This window comes from Sceloporus occidentalis, unplaced genomic scaffold, assembly GCF_023333645.1.
Source record: "Sceloporus occidentalis isolate IW3139 unplaced genomic scaffold, rSceOcc1.0.p SCAF_131, whole genome shotgun sequence".
Taxonomy (NCBI): domain Eukaryota; kingdom Metazoa; phylum Chordata; class Lepidosauria; order Squamata; family Phrynosomatidae; genus Sceloporus; species Sceloporus occidentalis.
The window spans coordinates 2,427,956-2,438,647 of NW_028317111.1; the positions used below are offsets into that span (position 1 = coordinate 2,427,956).

The 10,692-nt window shown below is 41.2% G+C and overlaps 1 protein-coding gene across 1 annotated transcript; it reads right to left on the reverse strand.

Annotated features, from left to right (window-relative positions):
* Positions 1-4,802: 4,802 nt before the first annotated feature.
* Positions 4,803-7,174, reverse strand: LOC149281514 (interleukin-17A-like). Its single transcript, XM_089499231.1, has 3 exons — positions 7,148-7,174; positions 6,048-6,256; positions 4,803-5,040 (listed from the first exon to the last, which is right to left on the reverse strand). The coding sequence occupies exons 1-3, from the start codon at positions 7,172-7,174 to the stop codon at positions 4,803-4,805; spliced, it is 474 nt and encodes a 157-aa protein (XP_089355357.1).
* Positions 7,175-10,692: the final 3,518 nt, after the last annotated feature.

Below are 10,692 nucleotides of genomic sequence, written 5' to 3' on the forward strand. Positions count from 1 at the left end.
TGCCTTCAGTATAATGGCTTGAAGGCTGCATACAAATCCAACCCAAGTGCACACCAAATGGCAGACAGGCTCATATAAGAAAGGGTTAAATAATTATTGTAAAGAAACTAAATTTAGGTAGAAAATACACAAATATGCCAACCTTTTTACAACTATGCTTTTGAGGGCTCCAGTCCTCATTACCATTATGATCACTCTGGTTGTGAGTGATAGGAGTTGTAATCGACAAAAGCTTATCGCCATGCCTTTTTTATTGTATTTTTATTTATTTTTTTCCATTTTTCTCATGGAGTTTTTTTTCTTTATACCTTGATGAAGACCCTCACATCACGCAGATCGAAACATTGGTGTCGGGCGGTGGGGTGGATAGGATTGCACGTTCCTAAATATAGTGACTGTCCCGTGTAAAACGTGACAGTTGGGATGTATGAATAATCTTGCTTTACATAGCGTTTTCTTTTTTTTTGCAGCCCTACGCGTATGAGTAAAGATGGGCATCATGCAAGGAAGTTGCGTAACACAAAGCCTACTTACCCTACTTACCTGAATTCAAGGATAGCTGTCCTGTTTCCACCTCCTCTAAAGTCGTCCAACGACTCCAGGACACCAGAGTGCGTGGTCTTAAAGAGACAGTAAAGTCTCAATGATATTAGCATATGCGTTATACATGCTTGCATAGACTTCTAGTAAAATAAGACCACTAGATTAGTAGAATGGTGGTTAATTAATTAGTTAATCTATTGGCTGCCAAGATTTATTTTTTTATTTGATTATTTTTTTTTTTTTAATTCTTATCATTATTATTTTTTATTATTATTATTATTTTATTTTTTTAATTATTGTTATTATTATCATTATTATTATTTATTATTTATTTTTTTATTGTTATTATTAGCATTATTATTTTTTATTATTATTAATTTTTTATATTCTTTGCTTTGGGTCAGCTGTTTCGGTATTCCTTTCATGTAGGGATAGAGATAGGGACAGTATTTGGCCGTATCTGTGATTAATTTATTTAGTATTATATTTTTCATTAATTAATAACATAATAAATTCTAATATAGTAAAATAGTATAATGAGCATACAAATTATCTTTTTACTTTGGTAGAAACATACTGACACCTGTATAATTGTATAATAGGCTTTCACTTTTTTTCACAGGTAATGAATGCAAAGATATTTAAACATCATTTTTTTGATGTGTTTGTTGTCTAAAGTTGTTTTTTATATATATCTTTTTTATCTGAAATATGCCCCTGAGATACAGTCCGTCTAACCTTTGATGATGTACGTCAGCAGGCAGATGCATAAATAAATTCCACGGCCTTCTAATAAAAGCAAATTATCGTTTCAGAGGACAGGCACATGCCACCTTTTCAAGGATGGGCAGGCAGCATTCTGCCCAAGGGGGCAAGTCCAGCCAAGTGAACTTTAACAGGCATCCACTACGTTCCGAAAACACACAGAGAGAGAATACGTAAAAAGCCTATGAATGGAGCATAGAAAGGATCCAGTCAAAATGTGTTTCTCTATGCTTCCCCCGGTGGATATATGAGGAACTGCAAGTAGAACATCAACTTCAGGTAGTGGCCAAAAATGTTTAAATCAATTCATCTGGGGGGGCGTGTCCGACCGTCAGACGGAATGGCTGCTTGAGCTCTTAGCTCCGCTGCCGCTCGCAGTTTCATCCGCTTTCATCCTGCTACACTCGACGATGGGGCACTCCAAACGCACTGCTGATGAACCCCCTGCACCTAGTGGTCGCTCCCGAGGTGTTTCTACCTCCCTACGGGAGTATTTTCGGACACCCGCTGACTTGGCCTCTCAGGCCCCCGACGACCGCGCGGCCGACTCTCCCGCGAGTTCTTCCTCTCCTGAGGAAGGAGCGCCTGCTCCAGACCCCACGCTGCACCAACACACTCCGGAGGTGCTGCAGCTGTTCTCCTCTGCGCCGTGGCGCACTGACTTTTCCGCCCTGATAACGGAGCTCCGTCAGGTGGTGAGAGACGAGGTGGCGACCCTGCGCACGGACCTGACATCCCTGGAGCGCAGAGTTGTTGCGCTGGAGGACAACTCAGCCGTCCAGCGTCAGGTAGGCCAGTCTGTCACACGTTCATCTGACTGTCACCTTCGCTGTTTGTGGAGCCTTAGACGGCGCCTAGAGGACTTGGAGAACCGAGGCAGGAGGCAGAATATCAGGATTCGGGGGGTCCCTGAGCCGGAGGCCTCTGAGGACCTGTTGGCCCTCCTGACTGATCTTTTCTCTGGCCTGTTGGGCAGAGCGATAGACGCCCACTCGGTGGTTGACAGGGTGCACCGGGCCCTGCGTCCTAGAGGTGGCCCTGACTCCCCACCCCGTGATATCGTATGTCATCTCACGGATTTTCGTCTGAAAGAGGATATTATGCTCCGAGCCCGGGATGTGCGCACATGGCAGCTTAATGGCGCCCCTGTCGCGTTGTATCATGACCTTTCTGATCTCACGCTGCAAGCTCGCCGGGCGCTGCGCCCGTTGACACAGGAGCTGCAGAGGCTGTACCTATTTCAAACCCTCCCGCTTCTGATACCGCCTTCTTTCTTTGCCTCCGTTCGCTCTGCTTTTCTCCGTTTTGTCTGGGGAACTCGTGCTCCGCGCATCAAATTTAGCACGCTGATTCGCCCCAAGTCGAGGGGTGGCCTGGCTTTGCCTTGCCCACGTACTTATTATAGGGCGTGTCATTTGCTCCGTGTTGTGGAGTGGTCCCAGACCTCCCGCATTAAGCAGTGGGTCGATCTGGAAGACGCTCTTCTTGGTGTCCCTGTCCGCTTCCTCCCCTGGTTGTCGATGCCCTCCGCGAGATGCTTGGCTGCTCCTCACCCTTTTGTCCGGGCCACCCTGCGCGTCTGGCACTCTCTAACTCGTAGCGCGCGGCTAACCACTTTTCCCTCCCCGCTTACCCCCCTTAGGGACAACCCTAACTTCCCTCCAGGCGTGGGGGTCGATTTGTTCCCCGCTGTCGCCTCTGGCACTGATTCTAGACTTCGCTCCTTTGTCACTTCTGCAGGGCTTAGACCACTGGAACATCTGATCGCACCGGCTTCGCCTACCTTCCTCGATCGGTTTCGCTATGCGCAGTTAACCAACTTTTATCGTTCCCTGGCGCAGGGACACAACACATTTCGCACCCTCACCACTTTTGAGACTCTCTGTGTGTCGTCTGATCGGCTGACTCACGGGGTGTCCCACCTTTATAGTCTGCTGCTGGCTGCCCTAACCCCTGTGCCCCCGGTGTTTATGGGGAGGTGGGAGGCTTCGCTGCAGGTCGTTCTCTCGGAGGAGCAATGGGAAAAGGTTTGCATTCTGACCCATCGTTGTTCTCTGAGCAACGGGTATCAAGAAATGGCTTACAAGCTCTTGGCTCAGTGGTACAGACCCCCTGCGGCACTAGTTCGTTATAGACCTGACTTGCCTAATGAATGCTGGAGATGTAAAGATTCTCCTGGCTCCCTTCTACACTTGTGGTGGCTGTGCCCCCGCATAGTCCCTTACTGGTCCGCAATCCATAAGTGCATGCAATCTCTCTCTGACGTCCCTATCCCTTTTACTCCTGACTTTTTCCTCCTCCATCATGGTTCGTTCTCTATCTCCTGGTCCTCCTCCGTTTGCTGACGGCGGCCAAGGCTCTGATACCCCTTCATTGGGGTGATCCCTCCCCCCCTACGTTCCGGGAGTGGTTCCTTCGTGTCGAGCGCATCCGCGTGTTTGAGGAATTAGCTCTGTCAGCGGATGATGCAGCGGCCAGGTACCTAAAGACATGGTTCCATTGGCTTGCATACGCGTCTGGTCCACAGGTTCTCCCCCTTTTGTCCGATGCGGCCGCTTAGTTCCTTCTCGGATACTAAGTTAAGTGCTTCCCCCCCTCCCTTTTGTGATCCCCCCCTCTATTTTTTTTTTATTTTTTTTTTCCCTCTCTCTGTTTCCTTCCCTCTGTTTTCCCCTTCTCTCTGCTGGTGCTTGGTGTCCACTGCTCGGGCTGGCCCTTGTTGCTGGTTTTCCCTACTTAATCCTTACCATGTCCAAGTAGACAGGGATTGTTTATTTTCGCGTGTCACGTCGTCATATTGCTCTAGGTACTAGCTGTGTCACCTCTTGAACCTTCCGGGTTCCATGTTCACGCGGCTCTGGGGATATGTATCGATGCTGTACTACCCGTTTTATCGCATCCTGTGGCATGTACCTATTCCCCCTCCCCCCCTTTTTCTTTTTTCTGTACCCTTCTTCCCTTGTTCAGATTTACTTGAAAATGTTGAAAACCTTCAATAAATATTGATTTACCACCTAAATCAATTCATCTTCTGCGTTCTTTTACCCAAACCAACTAGGTTTTGACAACATTTATGTTTCTATTGATTGCCTACCTCCAAACTCATATTTCTACATAACCCCCATAAAATGGCTTGTAGTGTTTATTAATACACATTTCCCATAAATATTTACAGTCCCAGACGCAATAAACTCCTTTTTGGATCCCGATAAAAGTTTCATGGACTCTTAAAGTACTTTTTTTTTTTTGTATCTTTATTGAAATGTTCAAATTACAATTAAAACAAATAAGAATAAATATCCGGAAGATGCGTTCGTTTTATAAATACACGGTAAGAAAAACGAATACTTTCTAAAATGCAACATGCATTTGTACATATAGTTTCACACTTTATAAGTGTTACTCTTCTGATACATTTGTGAAATGCATCTAATTATACCAGGAAATATTCCCATTACTGCTATATCTTCTGTTCAAAGTAAAAATCGGACGGGTTATACTAGATGTTGGGTGATGGGACGGACGCAGGTGCAGCCCACGGTGATCATCTTCTTCTCCATCCTGAAGATCGCTTTGCAGTCCTTCATCTCGCGGTGAAGGACCAGCATCTCCTGCTTGATTGGGACGGAATTCCCGCTGTTGTCTAAGTCACCATCTGAGTTCACACAACTGCTGTGGCGACATTTTGCCACCGGAATGACCGGAGGGTATCTGTTGTAATCGACATCATAGCTGTGGGCCAAAAAAAAGGAGAGAAATATTTAGAGATTAATCAAAGAAAAACTATATAGAATAGAAAATATATAAAAAGTGGAATGCACCGGATTTATTATAAAAGATAAAAACTGATAAAAATAAACTTGGTAATTGGATAACATTAATAATTTGAGTTGGAAGAAAGGTCTAGAGGAAGGTCCATGTGAATGGGAAAGTGGACAGGAAAAAGGGTTTAAAGGTGCTGTTCCACTTAGATAAAACATTGTCGATAAAATGAGTGATTCATATTGATTCAATATTAAAGTTTTTTACCCAAATTCTTCCTTACAAAATACGTCCCAAGTCGGAAGAAGAGTATTTATTTCATCTTTCGTAGTAGCGTATGGTTTTTTGTTTTTTTTTTCAATTTTTTTCACATTTTTTTTTTTTTTGCTTTATTAAAAATAAAATATCTTACATTGTAAAAATACATTGAGAACATTCAATCTAAGACCTCAATTTTTTAATATCATTAAAAAAATGAAGTTAAAATTTCATTCAATCATCACACTCTTCAATAATCATGTTAATTAACTCGGCTCAAAAAGGAGAAGGAAAAAGAGAAAAAAGAAAAAAATAATACAATCGAGTAACTGGAATTAATTATCATGGGGGAAGCATTAAGAGAGGGACAGCGGTAAATTCTTACATTTGATGATTTATTTTTTTTAACCCCTTAACGTTGTTGCTACTTAGGTAGGTGTGTGAATTTGTGATGTCATAGGGTTCTTATTTTATTGTCTGTGCAAATGTAGCTAATGTGATTCCAATTAGCTTAGTTCTTCGCTCCTCTTTTAGCGTGAACCCAATACATTAGTTTCTTTTTATAAATAATTATTTATCTCAATTGTTTTCTTTTTTTACTCACTGATTACGGTCTGAGTCTTTACAGCGGGATAAACGGGCGGACTTAATGGACCAAAGGGGTCTGATCTGCCGGCAATGTTGGTCAAGTTTTATAGTAGGGGGGGAAATCTCGTTACCTGTAGTCCCAAGGAGAGAGGGAACGCTTCGCCACGTTGGGTCCATGGGGCTGGGATTGTCCAGTGACGTTCAAGGTAACGGAGATCACTGATGGAAACTTGATGTCTCTTTGGAAGTGACATCTTTTATTGAGTCGATGCAAGTCCATACCCTGGGTAGAGTCCAACACGCTGCTTCCCAGGATAAGTGCCAGGAACGTGAGCTGGAACTACAGGAGAAAGACATATTGAGTGACTTTTTGGGGTTCGTTTGTTTGTGACTTCAAAATGCTCCACGCTTTAACGGTACCCACTGAGAGGGTAATAGGGGGAAGAAGACAACCGTTAGAGTTGCAGTTATGAAGACAATGACTTCAGTGTTCCTTACAAAGACCCAAGCCCAGCGAGCTTCTCGGGAGATTTAAGTCTCGCTGGTTTAACTATGCATTATACAGGGCGAGCCGAGAAGCTCAAAGGAGTTGACCGTTCGTAATAAATAGTGAAAAGCACCAACTCTTCTGCAAAGTCCTGCTTTACGGCACCCGAGAAAACTGTCCCAATAAAGACTAATAGCTCTGGCCCAATTTGGGAACAATTATAATAATTAGTAAAAATAATATTAAGCAATGTTTGGGGTGTGTTTTTGGTTATTTTAGAACACACTGCCCAATATACCATGAACATTAAAATCCTTACTGGTCATATTGTGTATATGTCATATCAATACAATTAAATTGGTTAATAGAAAATTTGGGTCAAATTACAGAAAATTTTCTAGAAAATGAGAGATTATAGCACTAGCATTTAAATGTAGCTTTAAGAGATATTTTTCTCTAAACATATTACCTGTTCAGTACTAGATATTTCTATTCCAGAGTCAGCTATCTGGACTAACTGTATATAGAATCTGCCAACAGATCGGCCCCCTGTCTAGTCTACCCTTTTCTCCTGCTGTAAAGACTCAAAAACCTTAATCAGTCGTTGGTCTCGTTTTAGATTCAGGAGTCATATGTCTACCCCATGTATGTTTAAATCCCCTCACTGTATTAGCCTCTACCACTTCTGCTGGGACGCTGTTCCACTTATCTACCACCCAGTCAGTAAAGGAAAAGGACACTCACCAATGATGGGCTGCCCAGGAGGTCCATTGCTCTACTGCTTCTTCTGCTTCTCTATGTGGATAGATGTGCTACAGGTGTGAGCTCTGAGCTGTACATGTCCAGAACCCAACATTTTATAGAGCGGTGCTGGCACCGGGGTTTCCGCTGTAAAAAAAGTGAATGTGGTTTTACTTCAAAGAGTGGTTTTCCTCTGTGCTTTCGAAAAAAACTATTATTATGTCATAGCCATTCCACAAATCAAAGGAAAGTCTGAGATAACAAATCATTGTGTCTCCGCTGAATCTGCAGATCAATCATTAACTAGATAAGTCAAGCAGAACAACCTCTCACAATACAACCATACAGAAATTATACATTATTTTTCTGGAAACCATAGAGGGAAAAAAAATCTATTATGACAAGTTATAAATATGTTCCTTTTCTTACTATAAAATTTTAATGTGAAATAAGAAAGTTTTACTTTAATGAGAGAGTGGTAAGTAAGCGGATAAGCCTCCCAGCAGAAGTGGTAGAGGGTAATACAGTGAGGGTATTAAACATGCATGGGATAGGCATATGGCTCCTGAATCTAAGACAAGACCAAGTATTGATTCAAGTTTGCGTCTTCACAGCAGGAACAATCTAAAAAAATTATATTAAAGTCATAATAAATAATTCCAGCCCTGTCTCAGTTTTAAAAAAACACTTGGAAAATAAAAAAATTTTCATTGTTTGAGGGATTACGTATTACCGCACAATAAACAAGGTGAGGATTTAAAGAAGAAAAATATATATATATTTTGGGAAATATAATAAAAATTCTGAAATAAAAACTATGGAAAACATAATAAAACAGCAACATTTTTTTAATGTGGGGAAATAAATATACATTTATTTTTAATAGTCTTAAGTGTAAAAGTCTACCCAAGAATTTCTACCATTACACCAAGTTTACGTGGCGCAAAAGTGTAGAGATCTACCTAACATTTTCCAACATTCTGACCATTCCGGTCCATGAAAAAAAGAGAAAAAGGATCCTTAGCCTTAGTGCACTAAGTATGAGGTATGAGTTATGGATTTAGTCATCCGTGTCCAACCAGGTATACTTTTTTTAAAATACCGTCTTTAAGTGGGAAGAGATGTGAAGACAACTTATCTTAGACCCACCATGGATATCTCTAAATCAACACATCTCTGTTTAAAGCTTAAAAAATTATATATTAATAGTCTGTCCTATATCGTTTATCCAAAAGATATATAAAGTAACCTCAATAAACAGTAGGACTTGCTTCTTGATACCTCAACTCCGTTGTCATGTAAGCTGTGTGGTCCCTTTAAATGTCCATGTGGCCCCCCCATGTCCTTGACTGTATTTCAAATAGAAATTGGTCATTCGTCATTCCAAGCAGAAAATGGGCTTATTGTGAGAAAAATGGCCAATCAAGCTTTAAAATGTATGAGGTCACAAATAAGAGGTGCATATTCCATGGTGGGCTATATAAGTCCCTCCCCAGAGGAACCCCAAAGAAAAGTGTCTTTCCCGTCTTGTTTTCTCCAACTTATATGATTTGGTGGGTAGACGTTACAGAAAAAATACCCTTTCCCCTTAATTTTCCATAAAAAGTATATATATATATATATATATATATATATATATGTCACCTATGTAGCATAAAGCCTCCAAGCCCAGGTAAATTAGATAAAATAATATGAGTTGTGCTCCATGTGCAAATTTCTAAGAAAAAAAAAAAGTATGATAATTGTAGTTATTTTCGCCCCACTAAATGAATGCACGGACCTCAACAACCACATCTTTTTTTCTGCCTTGAAGCTTACGGGAAAGAAAAGGAAGCCTTGCGGTTAACAAACCAAAGTCACCTCATTTGAGATGAAAGGTGACATCCGTCTGGTAAATTTGCTTCGGAAAAGCAGTGCTCGTCTTAGAGTAGGTTATGGCCGGCTAGAGAGATTTGGAGATCGCCTGTGAATTATGCCAAGTAACCTCTGATCGAAATATGAGCAACGTATCGTAGTCATTTTACAAAACAATTGGAATTTACAGGATTAAGCAGTATATATATATACTTCATGGTGAAGTTTCAGAGTCATAGGCAACATGGAGATCCAGCATGATAACCATCAATGGTGCGGTTCAAATCTGTAGATGAATTAAGATTAGTATTACGATACCAATACAGTAATTTACAATAGTTTCTGGCTTGGCCCTTGAGGGCTCTTATCTTATAATTACCATTTTACAAGCCAACAAACTGTGCTTATCTTCAAGTAATATATTAGTTATTGCTGTTGCTTGAAAAAGAATCGGATTGGAGCCAAAGCTAACATCGCTTGTAACAATGTGACCCTGATAAAAAAAATAACTTTTAGAATTCACCCCTCTGCCTTGGATCTGCCCATTTACCCCGAGGCCTAAGAGATAAAACCTTCAGGCCCAAAGACTTTATATGTATTCCGGTGTTTATTTCAGTATCGCAGTAAAAGTTCGGGAAGAAAGTGATGTGCACCACTGGAGTAACTAGAGGGCTTGCAGTGGTCTCATATATATAGATACACGAGCATGGATGTGTACTTGTGTGTGTGCCTGAGCATGAATGTTTAGGTGTTTGTGTGTGAGCATGTATGTGTAGGGGTTTGTGTTTGTGAGCATGTATGTGTATGTGTTTGTGTGTGAGCATGTATGTGTAATTGTGTGTGTGTGTGTGAGCATGTATGTGTAAATGGGTGACATGGAGTGTGTGTGTTAGAATGAATGTGTACATGTGTGTTAGTCAGTATGAGTGTGTGTAATTTGTGTAAGTGTGTTTACATATGTGTGCCAGGGTGTATGTTAGAAGGGGGGCAAAGAAGTCACAGACAAGTTGTGAAGTTGGGGGGCCCCGGGGCAATTTTCGCACCAGGGCCCTGTAGTTTCTGGTTACACCCCTGATGTGCGCATAGTACATTTTTACATTTTATTTAAATATTTATATCTTCTAAAGCAACATATCCAGTCATATTATAATAATCATCATTATCTCATACGTGACTCCTTCCTCTTTTCGAAAATTCACAGAAAAACTTACCTTTGTCAGACAACACAGGAAAGAATTCAGACCACAAACTTCCTATAGGCTCGTTCTGGATTTTCAGCTAAATGTTTGTTCTTGTGGATTTTCCGGAAAATATCTGTCCATAGCCTTACCTCAAGCATGTTCGAAATTTACATTCAAATTTTCATGTGTTTTAATGAGTTCATAGAAGTGTGTGATGTCACACACTCAGAATTTGAAATATATTTCCTGCTAATGTTGAATGCTTGTACCATTCCCAGAAATAATTCTGAAATCATATTACATTTTGCCTCATACATTGAATTATATAACACCGCTTCCCTTCCCACAGAAAGTGACCCAGAGTCCCAGGAAAGCAGCACTTTACCCCGAGACTTGGGGGTAATACTTAGGTCTGTTAACTAGTTTCAGTGTATATTGGACAGGACTACGAAGCTTACGTCTGTGCCAGGTGGTGGCACTAAAAGGATTCTCAGCCTCCCACCTTATTATTCT